Genomic DNA, 20,593 nt, shown 5'->3' with positions numbered 1-20,593 from the left:
AGGGAGATAAAAGTGTCAGAGTTAAAGCAGAGATGTGGGGGGGAGGTGAGAGGGGGAGGGGGGAGGGGGGGTGAGATGAAAGAGGAGGATTGTGGGTAGGCCGGTCGGATCAGAGCAGAGAATAAAAAAAATGGAGAAAAAAAATCAATAGAGGAGGAGGAAAAGAGCCGAGAGGACGAGGAGTCGCGACGTGACGGCACAAGGCTGTACTTACTGTACACACACATTAGCATCACACACACACTTTGGGGGGGTGTGTGTGTGTGTGTGTGTGTGTGTGTGTGTGTGTGTGTGTGTGTGTGTGTGTGTGTGTGTGTGTGTGTGTGTGTGTGTGTGTGTGTGTGTGTGTGTGTGTGTGTGTGTGTGTGTGTGTGTGTGTGTGTGTGTGTGTGTGTGTGTGTGTGTGTGTGTGTGTGTGTGTGTGTGTGTGTGTGTGTTCACCGTGGAAACTCAGAGACTCATCTTTTTGTCAGAAACGTTCTATCCTGTAATTATCAGAGAAGAAGGAGGAGGAACTCACGCACCAACTAACATGTAAATACAAACCAACACTTTAACTTCTCTGATGAAGGGAAGGAAGGAAGGAAAGAAGGACAAAGGGAAGGAAAGAAGGACGAAGGGAAGGAGGGAAAGAAAGAAGGACGAAGGGAAGGAGGGAAAGAAAGAAGGACGAAGGGAAGGAGGGAAAGAAAGAAGGATGAAGGGAAGGAAGGAAGGAGAAGGAGGAGGGGAAGGACGAAGGGAAAAAAGGAAGGCAGGAAGGACAAAGGGAAACAAGGAAGGAAAGAAGGACGAAGGGAAGGAAGGAAAGAAGGACGAAAGGAAGGCAGGAAGGATGAAGGGAAAGAAGGAAGGAAGGAAAGAATGACGAAGGGGAGCCAGGAAGGAAGGAAGGACGAAGGGAAGAAAGAAGGATGAAGGGAAGGAAGGAAGGAAGGACAAAGGGAAGGAAGGATGGAGGGAAGGACGAAAGGAAGGGTAAAAGGAAGGTACGATAGATGGAGGGAACAGATTGGGTCAAAAGGGAAGGAAGAAGACGTAAGGACGAAGGGAACAAGGGAAGGAAGGACTGAAGGAAGGGAATAAGAAAGGAAAGAAAAATGGAGCGAAGGAACAGATTAGGTCAAGGAAGGAAGGGAAAAAGGATTGTGGAAAGAAGGAAGGAAGGATGGAGGAAAGGAACAGATTGGGTCAACTATCGTCTCTGACACACACACACAATATCGTGTGCGTCACTCCACGCACACACACACAAACACAGACCCCCAGTGTGAAGCGGCGGCGGCTGCACCGTCACCGAGGCGATCGGACAAACAACAGTTAAATATAAACTGTGGCTGAGCCGGTGGGGGGGGGGGGGGGGGGGGGCTTTTATTGTGGCGGGGCGAGGATTTGGAAACTTCCTGTACGTCACTGGAATTTAAAAACCCAAAACCGTCAGAAAACCCAACGTTGCCGCCACAGAAACTCTGAACGTCGTCGATCATCAGAGTTTTAACTTTGTGATTCTTGTGGAAATGAAGAGTGGTGGAGAGGAAAAGCTGCGTTCAATAAATCTAAAGGCCACTGGTGCATCATGGGTATTAACGCACCAGAAAGAATGAATCGTCCACACAGCGACCGCCGAGTTTCCTCCATGATTTATTATCCAAACAAAGACTGTGGTGGTGGGAAAGCACTCTGCCCCAGTGCATGCTGGTCCTAAACCGGTCTACGCAGCTGCACATCAACACAATCAGAGCATCACGCATACATTAATACAATATCAACAGACTGAACTAATTACCATAAATTCTCCAATAGAAGTCTGAATGTTCATTTGCTTCAGCTGCAGAACTGGAGACAGGATTTAATTCATCTCACACAAATCTGCTGCTCAGCGAAGATGGAAAATACAAAAATACTAAATACCGATGATTGTTTTAAAGCAGCAGCCTCCGACTTGTTTTCCTCCAACGTTCATTCGCCAGGCAAATCTTTTGCGCGACATGATTACATACAAAGGCAATGCAAAGACACAAATACATGCGAATTTGTGCCAACGGCGAGAATGACAGGTTTGACGCGAATTCGCTTAAGTTAATAAAATTCAACTTTGCCGACATATTTGCGTGGCGCTGTGTCGGGAACAGCCCTAGAGATTACATACAAAAGTCAATTTAGTTTATTTGAAAAGGGACAAATGTACATTAAAGCAGAAGTAAGTGATATATTTGTGTTAATATAAGTCTTAAATAGTTATATCTTCCGTCAGCAATCACTTACATAGAGTGTTTGGTCTGAAACACGGGTCTGTCAGTCACTCTGCTCTGCTCTGAGCCGAGGAGAAAACTTTCCTTGTATCCTACAGTTTTTATCCAATGAGGAGAGAGAACGGCATGCAGGGCTGTGTGTGCAGCCAAGGGACGCCGTGAATGTGGTGACGTAGGGACGAGGACTGTTATGGTGCGTTCAAGGAAACTCGTAACTTGTGTTTTTCCGACCGTGAAGTGGTACCAGTTCGATCTGGTACGAGTTCACGGGTCAGAAGTTACGAGTGGCCGTTATAGTGACTTTCACAGGTAAAACAGGTCGGAAAAACACAAGTGGGTTGCCTGGAACGCTACAAAGTCGTAAGTTGTGACTTGAAGCTGTAATTTACGGTTTCAAAAGCCTGCCTGGAACGCAGCATTAGCAAAAACCACCGGATCACTCACTTCTGCTTTAATAAAACATTGTAAAAAACAAAAACAAATGTAAATGCACCCAAGTTAGCTTAGAAAGCTAGTTTTCATCGTTAGTCCCTCTGCCTGATTGTAAAGGGTAACCTTTATGAAGAGCAACAATTAAATAAAATACCACATGGAAAAGGACACATTCTATACACATTAATAAATACACATTAGGAAGACAATAACACACTTTCGCGATGACACGCAGCGACGCAGCCTATCAGCGTTGAGATTCTCCTCAGCCAGGACGTCAGTGACTTGCTAGATACAGTCAATATTGTTTGTAATAAATCATAAATTAAGAAATGTATTGATTTTCTCACCAAAAACTGCCGCTCACAGGCTGATGGACGGACGCTCTGCATTTTGACTATATTTGATTTTACACATTCATAGTGTTGTGAATTTAATTAATGCATAAAAATCATGATAATCGCAATATGTACCGTGTTTATTTCTCTGACAATCATCATACCAAGAAAATCTATGATCGTGACATCCCTATTCTAAATAACTGGTGATAAAATCGGACTGAAGGACAATACGTCTGTTTTTTTTGTTGTTTTTGGTCAATTAGTGGTAGATAATGACCACTATTAGTAACTAAATACCTCTGTGGTTTTTATTTAACGACTCCACACGTCCATGTAAAAACAACCAGGTTGCATTTTAATTTTCTTATTAAAAGTAAAACTATACATTGACATCATCAGCTGGTGTGAGTTAGTGAGAGTGAAGGTGAACGATATGAACCAATAGGAAGAGACTCATTGTTTTACAGCTTCAAGGTGACAGATGAGCCGTTGGTTTGACGGAGGAGGTTTTACATCATGTGGACGGAGCGGCTCTGTCCAGCGGCTGCCTCACCTCTCCTTGATCCGGGCCGGAGCGGCTTCACCGCTGATTAATGGACCAAACATCAGGGGTCAGGGAGCGAGCGAGCATCACACACACACAGAGAGAGAGAGAGAGAGAGATTAGCATTTCTGAGGTCGGTCAGATGAAAACAGTCGGAGTCGATCCATCTCAGTGTCGCTCCTCATCAGCTGTGGCTTCATGTAGAGCCCAGAGACATGAAGTTAAAAACTTTTAACATTTTCTCCTTTTAAAGAGTAAGAGGAACTCTGCAGGATTCCCACCTTAAAGGAGCAGTGCCATTTTTTTTACAACCTTGTTTCTGAGATAAAATACGGTTGTTTCCTTCTAACTAGGCTTCTAACACGACCTCACCTTGATCTAACAAAAAATTGAAGCACAGTCAAGCAATAATAATCACATACCTTGTGCAAGGTATAGAAATAATAACATTAAAAAAAGGAAGGAAGAAGATGAAAAAAACAGGGAAAATGATGGTAGTAAAAATAAAAGTAGTAGTAATGATAACAGCACTAAATAAATAAACAAAAAGAGGTGAGAAAAGAAAGCGAGACAAAAGAAGAGAACTAGTACAGATGAATTAAGTTCAAGTAAACACTAAAAAGGGAAAAGAAAAGAAAAACAAAAAAACATGGGGCGCTGTAGTGTCATTAGGATCCTTCAGACGATATTTAGATCCATCCAGAGCCTCGTATATCCATATAGTGGGAGTGATCAGGGCACCGAGATGCAGCTTCTAAATTACATTATCTGCTATGAAACTGGTTCATTTCACCAATTATTTTGTTCAGATTCACTAGTGCTAGATTGACCTACCGACCTCTGACCTGGATGATGTCATCTCTGAGGCTCATCCACTCTGCCTCTTTGTGTATAACATATTTACAACTATAATACCTCTGGCTAAACAGTAATGTTCTGTATAGAATTTTTAATACAGTATTTTTTTTAAAAAGGCTCATTCACTCTGCGACGGTCGGCTTGTTCACCTGGAATCTGCTGCTGCTGTTTTTGTGCAACATGACTGAATATTTGTCAGATGTTGAGGTTGAGGTTGAGGACTTTGGCTCTAAACGGTGAGGACGTCCGATATATTCAGAGTCAACGGAGGAGCAGCTCTATGAAAGGAGGATGAGGAGGCAGAGAGAGAAACATCTAGTCAGAGAACTGGTGGTGGTGTTGTTGTGTAACAGCACTAGTGAATCATAACAACGTAACGCTGAAATGAACGGGTTTCGCAGGCAGATGCGTTGTTTGAATGCATTATTTAGAGTTATGTGGGTGAGTAAAACAATGGATTTTATGACAGAAATACGTTTCCACTTAACACTTTATAATAAGAACAACACTATTAAGCATTAATGAATACTGAATTCTTCATTTATAATGCATAAATACTCATTAGTATGTAGTTTAGTGCTGATCAATGATGAGTAAAACATTTTAACTGTGTTTATAAACTACATATTAATGAGTATTCATGCGTTATAAATGAAGAATTCAGTATTTATTCATGCTTAACTAATACTTAATAGTGTGTACTTATTATTATAAAGTGTTACTAAAAACAGCACTTCTCCTTTAAGGTGGAAAATGAGAATGAGGAGAAAAGGGAGGAAACTCAGAGTCCATGGAGTTTCTCTGCAGAGCTTTGACTTCATGGCTGAGTTTAACAGTCTTTAGGTTTGTTTGTTTGTTATTCAGCTGCAGCATCACAGCTTGTTGACTCGGACCAGTCGGGTCCTGATCCTGCTGAGCTCAGACGCTCTGAGGATGAGACGTCACGGCGTCACCGTGGCAGCAGAGACCAGAGGAGGCTTAGGAAGTACAAACCTGCTGCTCAGACCGGTTCATACTGGTGCTGCTCAGCTCAGTTACAGTTCATCAACAGTTTCCATCATGAAAACTAAACAGTCAAAGTTGTTGTTTGGTAGGGCTGGGACGATACGCTTTTCTCCTGATTCGATTCTTCTACGATTCTTTGGATGGCGATTCGATTTAAATTGTGATTCTACGATATTGCAGATTCTCTCGATTTTTAGTCTTTAGCATTTTTAACATTTATCTGCACACAAATACTGTAGGAGCCTAGAAATGAACATACTCCATTATAAAGTGAACTTAAACCCTTTTCAAAACCTGGACTCTCTGTATGTAAAAAAGGCGAACAAATGCACATTGCACAATATTTAAAAAAAAAAAAAAAAAAATCGATTTAAAAATCTTCAAAAAAGATATTGCGATATATATGTGATATATGATTTTTTCTCCCACCCCTATTGTTTGGTGAAGGGAAGAAGTAATAAACCGTTTCCTTAATTTCATATCTGAACAGAGATTAAAATGAGTCTTTGTATTTATTTTTAAAAGGAGGATTAATCCGTCAGTGAACTAAAGGATCTAAAGGACACGGTGGTTTTTAATTGGCTTTGAGGCACAAATGATTTTAATGCTGTCGTAGCCTTGAGTCATATTATATTTTTTATTTATTTATATTATTATATAAGTGTTGACCAAAACACTATGAAGCAGAATGAACAGCTGATCGTCAGTGGATCCACAGTGTGAATGATTCGCTGCTGCTTTTTTCTCTTTTCATTTATCCATTTATTTATTCATTTATTTCTCTCGTCTTCTCTCAGTTTGTTGATTTCAGCGCCGGTTGCACTGAGAAGCAGCAGGACGCGACGCACACGTGCACACAATCACACACACACACACACACACTGACCAACAGGGATGTTACACTAAAAACAGTTGGGTTAAAAAATAACCCAATTTTAACCCAAATGTTGGGTTGAATAAGGACCAACCCAACATTTGGGTTATTTTAACCCAACAGGTTGAGTTATTTTTTTAACCCAACTTTTGGGTTGAATTATTTAACCCAAGAGTTGGGTTATGTTAACTACAACATTGGGTTATTTTTAACCCAACTATTGGGTCGTGTAATAAGTGCTTACTCAACCCAATAGTTGGGTTAAAAATAACCCAATGTTGTAGTTAACATAACCCAACTCTTGGGTTAAATAATTCAACCCAAAAGTTGGGTCAAAAAAAATAACTCAACCTGTTGGGTTAAAATAACCCAAATGTTGGGTTGGTCCTTATTCAACCCAACATTTTGGGTTAATGTTGGGTTATTTTTTTTAACCCAAATGTTGGGTTGTTAAAAACTACAGAGAGTGCTCCAAACTTTTCTACCAAGTGACACCACTGTCACAGAAATAAATGGCAGTGGTGTCACTGGTTAACAAGTTTGGAGCGCTCCCTGCAGACCTAGATTGAAAAGTGGTTAAGTGGTCCTTCAAGTACAATTACTTATCATTAGTACTTCTTTAAAAGAGAAAGGAAACTTCCTCGATTGATTATCTTATGTTTTAATATAAACCTATTAAAAGTAAACGCTTGTAAAAAAAAAAAAAATAATAATAATAATAATATACACTTTTAACATAATTACAGTGTTTCTCAGTGAAAAAACAGGTAAAACAGTATGATATAGCACAGCACAGAATTTTATTGCAAAGTTCAACTTTACAGTAACTTACCAACAGCCGTGGTTGCCAGAATTTCACCATAACAAATATGGTACAACACATGAGGAATTACAGTTTGTCAGTATAGATTTAACAGGCAGCAACTGCTTATCCTGTATAAATGATATCACAAACTAAGACCATTGTGAACCAGAGTAGAACATCATTGATAAACTGAAATAAACTCTTTTTGCATTTACACATTATGTGAAAAACAGGACTGCTCCAATACCTTGTCCAGTACACAGTGTTGAGATCTTGAAAAAACAGCATGTGTCCATATATGAAGGATAATCCATGGTGAAAGAAAATTAACATCATAATAAAATTAGCCACTTGCCCTTGGTTGATCAAGAGTAATGAGTCAATAGCGCAGTCTTGGCTGTAGGGTGCTTAACACGGTGTTCTGGGAAACTGGAACTTCAAGGATTTGCAGTCACCAACTCTGCATGAGACTCCTGTTGTTCATCAGGTGTTTGGACTGGCATGATCCTCTCTGCATTCAGAAAACAGAAACATAGCAAAAGTTAGATTGATGCAGTACCTTAGCATGATGCCCACACAGAGATAAACTCAGCAATCTGTTGCTCCAATGAGCTAGCTAAGCTAACCTAAATACAGATGCATCTCCTCAAACAATCAGACAGTCACCACATTTGGTTCAACACTGCTGTATAAACTTATTAAAAATGATTGTTTTGGCATTTGGCAACTAAACCACTGTTTACCTGTGATTAACCCTGACAAGACTGGTGTCAGAGTCATTGGTCCAGACTTGACTGAAGACAGGTGGGACAGTAGCATGGTGCGATGTTCAGGAAACTGTAACTTGAGCAGGTGGTGTCATTGTTTCTGCTGGAAGATTCCCAGGGTCTCAATCAGGTGTTTACTGTGGACTGGCATGATCCTCTGTATAAGCAGACAAAGAACAATGAGGAAGATTTTTATCAGTCATAACTCAATTTTATCTATTTAATGATTCAATTTACAAATGTACTCACTGCTTAGTGTTGATAATGCTGAAGACAAATCAGTTTGCTGGCCATGCCACATTCCTGCAAAGTTGGCTGCCTTGCATTCTCCAGCTGCACCATGCTGTGGAGAAGGTGAAATTATTTTGTAGTGTTAAAAAGGTGTACAAGGGATGGTACAAAATTGTATGTTCAAATAGACAGTGGTTGAAAACAAAATTGCCGTAACTCATGCTCTACTTCATGGATATCGGACCAAGGACATTTTTAGCCTGGTGTATTTTCCCTCTTCTCCATAAACAGAGTAACAAATACCTTTTACAGTAATATGTGATGTTGGCCTCCGTTGGGAACTTCTGGAGGCCGCTCCTCCAAGAGAGCAAGGCTCCTCTTCAGACTGTCTCTCTCCATGTGCTAGCTTCCACATACTTTACTCTGATTAGAAAACACAAAACAGTATAACATTAGGCTACAGTACACACAGTTTACTCTCTGGTCTGGTCTCTCATGCTAGTTGGTAATACAGAGGTAGTAACATCCAGACATACACACAAAAAACTGCCTGTTTGCCAAACAAAAGCTGAACATAAAACAGGTTTTCTTTTAGCACAACATGCTAACCTGAGTGCAACAACAACACCACGGCAGGTGAGCCCCCGTGGGGTCAGTGGCTTATTCTGTGATTGAACATCAGTTGTGAACCCTGTTCGCATTTAGCATCAAACACAGGCTATTTTAGAAGAAGGATATCTCCACATCTAACGTTAATTGACTCCAAACTTATCCATGACTGCTGCTATGATAAACTACTAGCGTTGTTAACTCTTTTCTCTTTTTTTGCATTAACATGCGGCAGCAGCATGTAGCTCATCCTCACACATCCACTGTTAGCGTTAGCCTAGCTCATGCGCTAAAGGCCAAAGTAACACAAATATACTCATTTTAAAATACTTACAGTTTATCTGTAGCTTTGCCACGGACAGTTGGTATCGATCCAGCCTGAGAAAGTCCAGTTCAGCGGTGCATGGACCCTTGTAGCTGAAGCAGTCAGACTTTGCCGACTGAAGCTGGGGCAAATAAAATTAACCCATGTCTCTTTGGCTGGGGGCAATATGATGGAGCGTGAGGGTTTGTCTCCAACAGAGCAGCTTTCCGGTTGTGATAGCGCTCCGGCGTCACATAAAAAAAGAGTAAATAACGGATCTCCACAGGTAGCTGTGGTGGTGGGTGGAGACAGCATTTTTCAAATGAACCGGCCGGTTACGTCACAGAATAACCCAACCCTTAACCCAAAAAATGGGTTACTCACTGAAAAGTAACCCAATTACTTGAACAACCCAGGAATTGGGTTAAATTCATAGCCCTATAACCCAGAAAATGGGTTACACCCTGGAAAAATAACCCAACAATTTAACCCAACACCAATAACCCAGAAATTGGGTTACAGAAATAACCCAACATTTTTTAGTGTGAGATATTTACAGCAGTGTGAGGACACGTGACCGAGTCTGGAGGGTTGAACGTTAAACATGAAGCAGCTTCAGCTCCATGAAGATTTAATCTTCCCTCTGTCAAACCAGATGAAACATTCACACATTTTACATTCTTACTTAAAGCAGAAGTGAGTGGTCCGGTCGTTTTCGCTAATGCTGCGTTCCAGGCAGGCTTTTGAAATCGTAAATTACAGCTTCAAGTCACAACTTACGACTTTGTAGCGTTCCAGGCAACCCACTCGTGTTTCTCCGACCTGTTTTACCGGTGAAAGTCACTATAACGGCCACTCGTAACTTCTGACCCGTGAACTCGTACCAGATCGAACTGGTACCACTTCACGGTCGGAAAAATACGAGTTTCCTTGAACGCACCATAACAGTCCTCGTCCCTACGTCACCACATTCACGGCGTTCCTTGGCTGCACACACAGCCCTGCATGCCGTTCTCTCTCCTCATTGGATAAAAACTGTAGGATACGATAAATGTTTTCTCCTGGGCTCAGAGCAGAGCAGAGTGACTGACAGACCCGTGTTTCAGTCCAAACACTCTATGTAAGTGATTGCTGTCGGAAGATATAACTATTTAAGACTTATATTAACACAAATATATCACTTACTTCTGCTTTAAACATGTAAATATATATATACATACTTTATATATACATCTGTACAACTTCTGTCTGTTATAGATAAATATTTGAGTTAAGAAGCTGTAACACGTGGAATATTTATGGTTTAAAGTTGTTCAGTGGACTTTTATTTTGAAAACTTCAGATTGCATTTTATTTTGAGCTGGGGTTGACATTTTATTTTGGAAACACCAGTTCTGTTTCATGTCGAAAACTGCACTTAAGTTTTATTTTGAAAGTTCTGGGCTTGTGTTTTATTTTGGAAAAACTACATTTGGTGTTTTATTTGAAACTTGCCGTTGTGTTTTGTTTTGAAAGTTCTGCGTTTGACATTTTATTTTGAAACTCCAGTTCTGTTTCATGTCGAAAACTGCGCTTACATTTTATTTTGAAAGCTCTAGGGTCGGGTTTTATTTTGAAAACCCCGGGTTGTGTTGTATGGGCAGACACATGCTGAGATGTTTGGAGAAGATGATGTCGTTGCTCGTGGAGGCTTCTGATTGGCTCTGATCAGCCTTGATGATGTCACAGTGTCATTGACTTTTTCTATTTTCTGGACCAATCAGAGACCAATCATTTCCCCTTGTTGTAAATTGTAGTGACACAGAGTAATCAGATTACTAATCAGATTACCGCTGAGCTGTGAAATCCTCTAAAATACTTTTCTGTTTCTTTTTTTGTGAAGTCTCACATTTTCAGGAGGAGTAAACGACGAACACAACACCAGGTACAGACTTTTATACTTGACATTGAACACATCACATCCTCCTCATCATGTAGTCGCTACAGAACTCATCGCATCCATCACATCACTCACCATCAATTAGCTCATCAAACTCATCACATCGACCATCACACTCAGTGTTTCCTCTAGAATGTTTCTCAGGCCCGGTGGTACCTGCCAAAAAAAACCTAAACAGTAGGGGTGGGGAAAAACATCGATTCATCAATGCATTGCAATATAATTTTTTACCAATTCAATATCAATTCAATAAATCCTCTGAATCGATTCAAGCAAGCGTTGCCTTCCACGCTCTCCCCTTTGGTTGGGGCCCACTGTCCCTCGCCAGATACCTCTCGGTCCCCGCGCCTCGCCTACAGCCTCGCTCGAGGTTCGAAGGGTGATGCGCTGCTAGTGAGATTTAGGGCATTTAGTGTTTATAAGCTTTCCAGCGCGACCTGTCCATGTGCACGTGTTAGTGTGCGTTCATGTGTGTGCGCGAGAGAGAGACCCAGTCCAGAGATGAGAGATGGTGATGCTGTTAAAAAATTATTTAAATTTTTTTTACTGTGAGAGACTGTGGCCTCCATCATCTCCTTAATTAATGGGGAACACTGCACTGAATCGATATCGAAGCATTTAAATCGATATTGAATCAAATTTTTGTTAGCTCGCAACAAACTTTCAACATCCCATAATATGCATTGCTCGTACTCTCTGCAGTGGTGCTCGCATCGTTACTAGCCGATGAAGCAGGTTGACTCGCGTTGCAGAGCAGCGCTTCACAGAGGCTCCCACAGTCCCACACGGAAACGATTATTGATTTCTGAATGAACAGATACACACCCCCCCTTTTGGCTTTTTGTTTGTCCCGGTGTCGTTTACAGTTGTCGAGGAAACACTGCACCACATGACATCACTCATGACATCACTCATGACATCAGTCCAGTCGTCACTCGTCCTGATCATGTGACTCCGTCCCAGTGGTGACGTGTGCAGATGAAGAAGATCAATAGTAACACTGTTTCTCATCAGTTAATGATTAAAAATAAAGTTATGAATCGTTTTTCCTTCATTGACTCTAATTAATGTGATTTAATTAACAGACTAATTAGAGTTAATGAAGGAGGAAAGATTTATAAATTAAACTAATTAAACTATTGATTAACAGTGTGTAGTTGTTATAGATGTGATACTGTGTGTGTGTGTGTGTGTGTGTGTGTGTGTGTGTGTGTGTGTGTGTGTGTGACTGTTTGGTTGCCGGGTGTGAGAGCGTTTCCGCGGTGACGGCGCTGTGGTTCAGAGCCTGTCTGACTCCATCAGCGATGATGTCGTAGTGATGTCACAGGGTCGCAGAGCGGCGGTTGGTGGAAACATCAGACAGGACCCGGTCGTCATGACGATTTAACTCTGAGGAGGAGCTGCTCCTCCTCTCCTTCTTCTCCTCTTTCTCTCTATTCCTCCTCCTTTTTCTCTATTCTTCATCCTCTTCTTCCTCCTCTTTCTCTCTATTCTTCCTCCACCTCCTTTTCCTCTCAATTCCTCCTCCTCCTCTTCTTCTCTATTCCTCCTCCTCTTCCTCCTCTCTATTCCTCTTCCTCTCCTTCTTCTCCTCTTTCTCTCTATTCTTCATCCTCTTCTTCCTCCACCTCCTCCTCTTCTTCTCAATTCCTCCTCATCTTCTTCCTCCTCTTTCTCTCTATTCCTCCTCTTCTTTCTCTTTTTCTTTCTCCTCCTCTTTCTCTCTATTCCTCCTCTACTTTCTCTTTTTCTTTCTCCTCCTCTTTCTCTCTATTCCTCCTCCTCTTTCTTCTCCTCTTCCTCTCTATTCTTCCTCCTCCTCTTTCTCTCTATTCTTCCTCCTCCTCTTCTCTCTATTCCTCCTCCTGCTTTTCTTTCTCCTCCTCCTCTTTCTCTCTATTCTTCCTCCTCTTTCTCTCTATTCCTCTTCCTGCTCTTCTTTCTCCTCCTCCTATTTCTCTCTATTCCTCCTCCTCTTTCTTCTCCTCTTCCTCTCTATTCTTCCTCCTCCCCTCTTTCTCTCTATTCTTCCTCCTCCTCTTTCTCTCTATTCTTCCTCCTCCTCTTCTCTCTATTCCTCCTCCTGCTTTTCTTTCTCCTCCTCCTCTTTCTCTCTATTCCTCCTCCTCCTCTTTCTCTCTATTCCTCCTCCTTCTCTTCTTTCTCCTCCTCTTCTATTCCTCCTCCTCCTCTTTCTCTCTGTTCCTCCTCCTTCTCTTCCTCCTCTTTCTCTCTATTCTTCCTCCTCTTCTTCCTCCACCTCCTCCCCAGCTTCTTTCTCTCTATTCTTCCTCTTTTCCTTTCTCCTCCTTCTCTTCCTCCGCCTCCTTCTCCTCTTTCTCTCTATTCTTCCTCCTCTTTCTCCTTTTCCTCTCTCCTCCTCCTCCTTTACCTCCTCTCTCTTCATCCTCCTCCTCCACCCTCCTTCTCTTCCTTCTTCCTCTTCTTCCTCCTCTTCTTTCTTCTCCTCCCTCATCCTCCTCTCTCCTCCTCCTCAACCTCTCTGGTCCGTGCAGCTGTAACAGCTGTAACATCTGTAACATCTGTACCATCAGCTGAGAGGATGAACACAGTATTATTATTATTATTATATATCATTATAGTATTAGAAACAAAAGATGAATGAAAGTCCTTCAGTGTTTCAGGTTTCATAACTCTGGTGTTTTCATGTTTTCATAATGAACGTATTAACGGACTGAAGTCTAAGGAGGAAGTTTCTGTTTCCTCTGGACGAGGAGTCGGTTCTTTAACTCTGTCGTTTGTCTGGTTAGATTCAGTCAGAAAGTTTGTGTTTGATCATGATGAACTTCTGAAGCTCTTTACATTAACATCCCAGAATATTCTCTGTGACTGGAGGAAGAGAAGAGAGGAACTTCAGACTGAACGAAGCCACAGAGGAGTCGAACTGAACCACAAACAGCTTCACATATTAATAATAAAATCATCAAGTTGTAGTTTTTACTGTCACATATTTTAACTATAAATGATATAATATAATATAATTTGTTTGACTATAAACATTCACACTGGACAATACAGACATAGACATGAAACAATACACTGACAATATTACGTACATTTAAATAACTACAATTAAAATGAACAAGACGGCAGCTCCCACTGAGTTCTTATGATATAATAATACCCATTTATTAATAATTGACTAGAATATATAATAACCTATATCTTTACATCAAGGACAACATCTTAATTAGTGAAAGTTCTTCTTTAAATCGTGTTCTTTTAGAGCCTTTTTTTTAAAGCATATATAGTTGTTTAGTATAGTTTGGTACTGAGCTTCTAGTTTATGTAGTTTAATGTTTGTGTGAAGTAAAACAACCGTCAGCTGCCTGTCTGGTTAAATGATTGTCTGTTATTACTAAAATAAAGTTTTTCATAGAAAATATATAGACACTTTAGGGAAACGTATTGTATTCACTTTTTTGAATATGTTTTCGTTTTTCTGAGCACTTTAGTTTCCAAAACGGTTTCAGTTGCATGATTTTCAAGGTGATGTAGATTTTCAAAGGAAAAACCCACTCATGTTTCTTATTGTCACTCTGTTCCCTGTAAATTCAGATCGATATTTTTATTTAACCTTTATTTATTCAGGAATGATCCATTGAGATTAAAATCTCTTTTTCGAGGATGTCCATATTAAAAGAAGACGACCTGTTATCACAGAACTTCACCTCAGAGAGAGTCGCCTTTATTTTGAAATCAGTCTTTACGTTACCTGCAGCTGGGAGCTCCTTGCAGGAATTTGAAATCTTGTTAAGCCAGAAAAAACAATTACTCAGAAAAACAGGAAAAAAATCATTCAGAAAAAAAAAAATACTTTTTTCCAAATCATTAAAGGAGAACAAAACTCTATTTCTCACATCAAACCAAGAACAAGAGTCGTGAGTTCTTGTGATGTTGTTTTCTGAAACCACAAGATAAAGTTTCACGCTGCTTTGATCTGAACCTGCTGCACTTCAACTTCAACGTTCCCAAAAGACGAACAAATCATCCACCTGAGTTCAAACCAAGACTTTGATGACTTGTTTTATATTTTGTTGTGTTAAATTCAACAAAATAGGCCGTTCGCTCTGTTTCCACTTCGCTGCTGTTTGTTTTCTACATCATCATCGTCATCATCGTCATCCAGACTCTCAGCTGTAATGTGTTTGTGAGAAACAGACGATTTTGAGTTTGATCGTCCTGAAGTGGAGTCGTTTTCTCTCCTCATGACACGACCTCATCACTCTGCTGTTGCCGCTGGATACCAACCCTGTGTGTGTGTGTGTGTGTGTTTTAGGAGGAGGTGGAGGCGGAGAACAGGAGGAACACCAGGACCAAAGTCACTCCTAAGCTGACCCCACACCAAGAAGAGGTGAGACTCACACACACACTAAAAACTAAATGTTTGTGTTAAAGCTCCTTCAAAATAAAGGTAGATGTTTGTATTAAAGCTCCTTCAGAATAAAGGTAGATGTTTGTATTAAAGCTCCTTCAGAATAAAGGTAGATGTTTGTATTAAAGCTCCTTCAGAATAAAGGTAGATGTTTGTGTTAGAGCTCCTTCAGAATAAAGGTAGATGTTTATATTAAAGCTCCTTCAGAATAAAGGTAGATGTTTGTGTTAAAGCTCCTTCAAAATAAAGGTAGATGTTTGTGTTAAAGCTCCTGCAGAATAAAGGTAGATGTTTGTGTTAAAGCTCCTTCAGAATAAAGGTAGATGATTGTGTTAAAGCTCCTTCAGAATAAAAGTAGATGATTGTGTTAAAGCTCCTTCAGAATAAAAGTAGATGATTGTGTTAAAGCTCCTTCAGAATAAAAGTAGATGTTTGTATTAAAGCTCCTTCAGTATAAAGGTAGATGTTTATATTAAAGCTCCTTCAGAATAAAAGTAGATGTTTGTGTTAAAGCTCCTTCAGAATAAAGGTAAATGTTTGTGTTAAAGCTCCTTCAAAATAAAGGTAGATGTTTGTGTTAAAATTCCTTCAGAATAAAGGTAGATGTTTATATTAAAGCTCCTTCAGAATAAAGGTAAATGTTTGTGTTAAAGCTCCTTCAGAATAAAGGTAGATGTTTGTATCGAAGCCCCTTCAGAATAAAGGTAGATGTTTGTATTAAAGCTCCTTCAGAATAAAGGTAGATGTTTGTGTTAAAGCTCCTTCAGAATAAAAGTAGATGTTTGTGTTAAAGCTCCTTCAGAATAAAAGTAGATGTTTGTGTTAAAGCTCCTTCAGAATAAAGGTAGATGTTTGTATTAAAGCTCCTTCAGAATAAAGGTAGATGTTTGTGTTACAGCTCCTTCAGAATAAAGGTAGATGTTTATATTAAAGCTCCTTCAGAATAAAGGTAGATGTTTGTGTTAAAGCTCCTTCAGAATAAAGGTAGATGTTGTAAACACCCTGACTGACCTCGGGTCTGTTCTCCGTGACCAGAGCTCCTCCCCCGCCGGTCGCCACGACTCCCCCAGCAGCGTCCGCAGCAGGAAGGAGGGGACGCTGCAGAAGATCGGAGACTTCCTGCAGAGCTCGCCCACGCTGCTCGGCTCTAAAGGTCAGTGTGACGGTGACGACCCGTTACCTCAGTTACCTCAGTTACCTCAGCAGGAGGAGGAAGAGGAGGAGGAGGAGGAGGAGGAGGAGGAGGAGGAGGAGGAGGAGGAGGAGGAGCAGAGGTTTAAAACTCTGTTCTTTATTACAAACCAACAGATCAATATTAGATCTTCACTCAGATAATTCATATAGATTAATGTGAGAAAATCACTGAGATAATGAAATTAATTAACAAAGTCCAGTTCATCTGCTGCATTAAACCGTCCAGCGCTGGACCGTGGTGCAGTGAATTCTGGGTAAAACTGCAGAACAACGGCCGACAGACAGAGGAACCAGCTCCGTTCACCCTGTTGGTTTGACGGTTACAGGGCTTTTATTTTGAAAGACTCAGTAAAGGAGAGGAAATGTGAACTTAACCTCCAGTCCACGGCTCCGTAGATGACGTCACTGACGAGGAACTGAGTCTGGAGTTAAATTAAAGGGACAACGAGGAGTTTTGTTAAAGCAAAGTGTCTCCACACTACATTTATGAGCCTCCGCACCGTGAAATTCTTTGACCGGTGCAAGACAGACTCATGTTTTCATTCATCAAGAATTAAAGTCAGAGGTTGGAAGACGATCACATACCGTCGTAGTTCCCACCATAAACGGAGATTCGGCGGCGTTATTCTCATGACTCGCCACGAAACCGGAAGTAAAGAAACGCTGGTCGGCTCGCCCAGCATTTCCACCACCACTAATAATAACAAAATAACCATAGAGACAAAATGATATATTTATCTAAAATGGGCCATTAACAAGTGGTAACGTAGATTCATCCACATTAATATGAGACTTTTTTATTGTCAGGGAATTTTTCGTTCTGCCGACGGAGAAACTCCTCGTTGTCCCTTTAAGACCCAAACACGACACAACAACAGAGAACAGAGCAGGCCGAGGCGTTTCACTGGTCACGTGACCTCAGGAGCCAATCAGGAGGCCTCAGGACAGGAGCCAATCAGGAGGCTTCAGGTTGATGTCGTTGAGTTTCACAGTTTAAATGAGACACAGAGGACGAAGCTGTGACTTCCTGTCTGAGCTGTTGGGATGAAGGACGACAGAGTGACCGTGGAGGGGGGGGGGGGCAGGCGGACATGTTGGACATGTTGGACATGTTGGACATGTTGGACTGAACCGGTCTGGTCTGGTTCGTCCTCAGGAGAGTCTCAGTTAATTGTGCCCTCAGGGTTCGATGCCGCTGCTCGTCCTCGTCCTCCTCCTCTTCCTCTCTCACCTTCACTCCTCTGGTTTTCTCATTATTTCATATAGAGCAACAAAAACAAAGCAAAACTCTGGAGAGGAGCAACAAAATCTAACCACTGACAACACCAACAACTTAAAGAGGAACTAAGCAGAGTTTCTCCCGTGGCTTTGCTACATTTTTACCTTCGTTAAAAAGCTACACACACACGGTAACATCGTATGTGTTATGCAACGTTATCCAGTCGCTCCATTTATTGATTTCTCGCCGACTTGCACACGGCCAGAAGGAGGGTTAGCAACACAGCAGAAAAGCGAGCGGACTTGCATAGTTGCATAGACTTGTTATTTATTGTCTATGGCAGCCTTTACCATGCAATAAAGTTTATTCTATTCTATTCTAGTTCCTCTTTGATTAAACATTAGAAATCTCAGCACGACGCAGAATATAAGGAGTTCACCTTTGTTTAGTTAAATGTCAAACGGTATGTGTGGCAGCGCACTAATGTTAAATGTCAGGAGGCTAAAGGACAAAGTTGTTAAATTAGTGTTTGTACTGCAGTGAAACTTGTGACAGTCACTCATGTACAATAAACACATAGTGAGGAATGTTGTTCGAATAACGGACCATATCTGTGTGAAAAAAATTAATTCAAAGTAACTTTATGTGTAATGGCGTCAGTCGGTATCAGTGAGTACTCAAATACACTACTGGTTTTGTAATAAAGTGGTATCGGTGCTTCCCTAATAAAAATAGAAACACATTTAAAAACTCGTCTGATCAGATGTTCTCTCTCTCGTCTGCAGCCAAGAAGATGATGAGTCTGGTGAGTGGACGAGGAGAAGTGGACTCGGCCGCCGCCTCTTCCTCCTCCTCTTCCTCCCTGAGCCTCAGAGCCAAGAAGAACAAGAAGAAACTCTACAGACCTGAGATCAGCTCCCCCATGGACCTGCCCGCCCACCCCGTCAGTACACACACTAACACACACAAAGATCATTGATTTACATCACGCTGGTTGCTCTGTTGTCATGTGTGTTCACTACTATCAGGAATTATTGGGGCCACGGGTCCAGCACACCGAGCACTACTGTTATTTTGTGGATTTTTCCTACTTATTATTATTCTCCGTCATCTTCCGGACGATTTTCTGTTCGCTACAAATTATATATCAAAACGTGAGTCTTGATCAGGATCGGTGTGCTATTACTTTTTTCAACAGTTTACGAATTTTAAAACTGGGCAAAAATTTGCATTGAAGTCAATGGGACGGGCGGGAAAAGACCAATCATTGGAGTTTAACAAACGTCTACTGCTCAGGCATACTTTCACCTAGAGACTTCATTTAAACATTAAACAGTAGACACAAGTCTTGTTTATTAGGGTATTACTCCACGTTTTGATCGGTCACATAGTTTTTGATCAATCCCTGTTCAATGACCATGATCATTTTTGGAGAAATTATGAGATTATAATGGGTGTGTATTGCACGGAATGTTCGTGTCACAGTGCGTGACATCATCGGTCAGAGTGGGAGAGAACCCAAAAAACTCCATATTTTTTCTCTTTCCACACTCGGCCCGGCCACAATTTACACTCTACCTACATCATTTTTTCCACATTTGTAGACAAACTTGTTCTGTCTCTCACAATGTGCTCAAAATATCAGAGAGACTTACAGAATTTGAATTGTCAGCCTCTGAGTGCGGCCACGTCTGTCTCTGCTCCTCATTGACTCCAATACAAAGATTTTCTGAGAGAAGCAGAACGGACCGATTTTTTAAAATTGCACGTTTCTGCAAAATATTTACTGTAGAAACACCAAATCGTACCAAATTGTTCAGGAAGTCTTAACAGCGATGATGGTCTGTGTTTTTTCTGATATGAGTTACCATTTTGTCACAGTAAGCCTAAATGTGAGACCAGTGCAGAGGCAGAAAATCACTCTTTTTCTCCACGTTTCTGTCTGTCTCAGCCTGAGTATTCACACAGAGGAGCAGAGGTTCAGGTTTCTGATGGTCCCTGAATGCATCTTGTGTTTGGTCGCAGCAGCTTTTACAGCAGAGTCACACGTACACACACAGACACACACACACACCTCAGTAACGTCTCTGTTCTCTCCGTCAGATCATCAGCAGAGAGCCGGAGGAGAAAGACTCGGACCATCAGATCATCAAGAGACGCCTTCGCTCCAGGCTGATCAAATAACAACCCACCTGCACCATGTACTCTACTGTAATCTATTACACTACACTGTACTCTACTATATTACACTCTGTTGTACTCTAATATAGCCTGTTGTACTAATATAATCCAGTCTACCGTACTGTGTGAGTGTGACGGGACCAATCAGCTGCTACGAGCTCAGTCTCCTCTGGACCAAAACGATGACATCATTGCCTGTCAATGGAGGCCGATCAATGATCAATATTAACTGTTTTGTATAAACACATTGGTTAGAAAGCTAGAGAAAGACACTGACTGATGAGTGACGGTTCTTATTTAACAATGTTTCATATATTTTATTTAATCTTTTCTACTCGTTCTGATTTTCTTTATATTTAAAAGTGCAATTTTTTTATTTTTTTTTCTCTCTGCCGGACGTTTTTCCGAGCGCCGCTGTGTGTTTGGTGTTGTTGGTTAAAGTGAAGAGGACTGCACTTTATCTGTGAGCAGGTTGGAGAACAAACTACCGGGGTCAGACTGGTCCAGGATCAGATCAGTGGCTCCACATGAAGGACGATGTGTTACAGCTACAACAGCAACAGTTTGTTTATATTTTCTTGCACTTTTTCTGTTTGAGCATCATGTTTATTCTCCTCATCGTTCTGTAGCCGAATCATTTAC

The 20,593-nt window shown here is 41.1% G+C and overlaps 1 protein-coding gene across 1 annotated transcript in view; it reads left to right on the top strand.

Moving 5' to 3' along the window:
* Nucleotides 1-20,136, top strand: part of kif20ba (kinesin family member 20Ba) — a gene marked incomplete at its 5' end in the record, with an annotated part of 117,149 nt that extends 97,013 nt beyond the window's left edge. The window contains 4 exons of the mRNA XM_083988693.1: nt 15,262-15,336; nt 16,393-16,510; nt 18,556-18,713; nt 19,874-20,136. Of these exons, the coding sequence (XP_083844819.1) occupies nt 15,262-15,336; nt 16,393-16,510; nt 18,556-18,713; nt 19,874-19,954 (432 nt within the window). The 3' untranslated portion in view covers nt 19,955-20,136. The remainder of the gene's footprint in view (nt 1-15,261; nt 15,337-16,392; nt 16,511-18,555; nt 18,714-19,873) is intronic.
* Between the last annotated feature and the right edge of the window lie 457 nt (nt 20,137-20,593).

Source organism: Trachurus trachurus (assembly GCF_905171665.1).
Source record: "Trachurus trachurus genome assembly, chromosome: 15".
NCBI classification, from domain to species: domain Eukaryota; kingdom Metazoa; phylum Chordata; class Actinopteri; order Carangiformes; family Carangidae; genus Trachurus; species Trachurus trachurus.
Note: the sequence above shows the minus strand (reverse complement) of the source record. Positions and strands in the feature narration are given on the sequence as shown.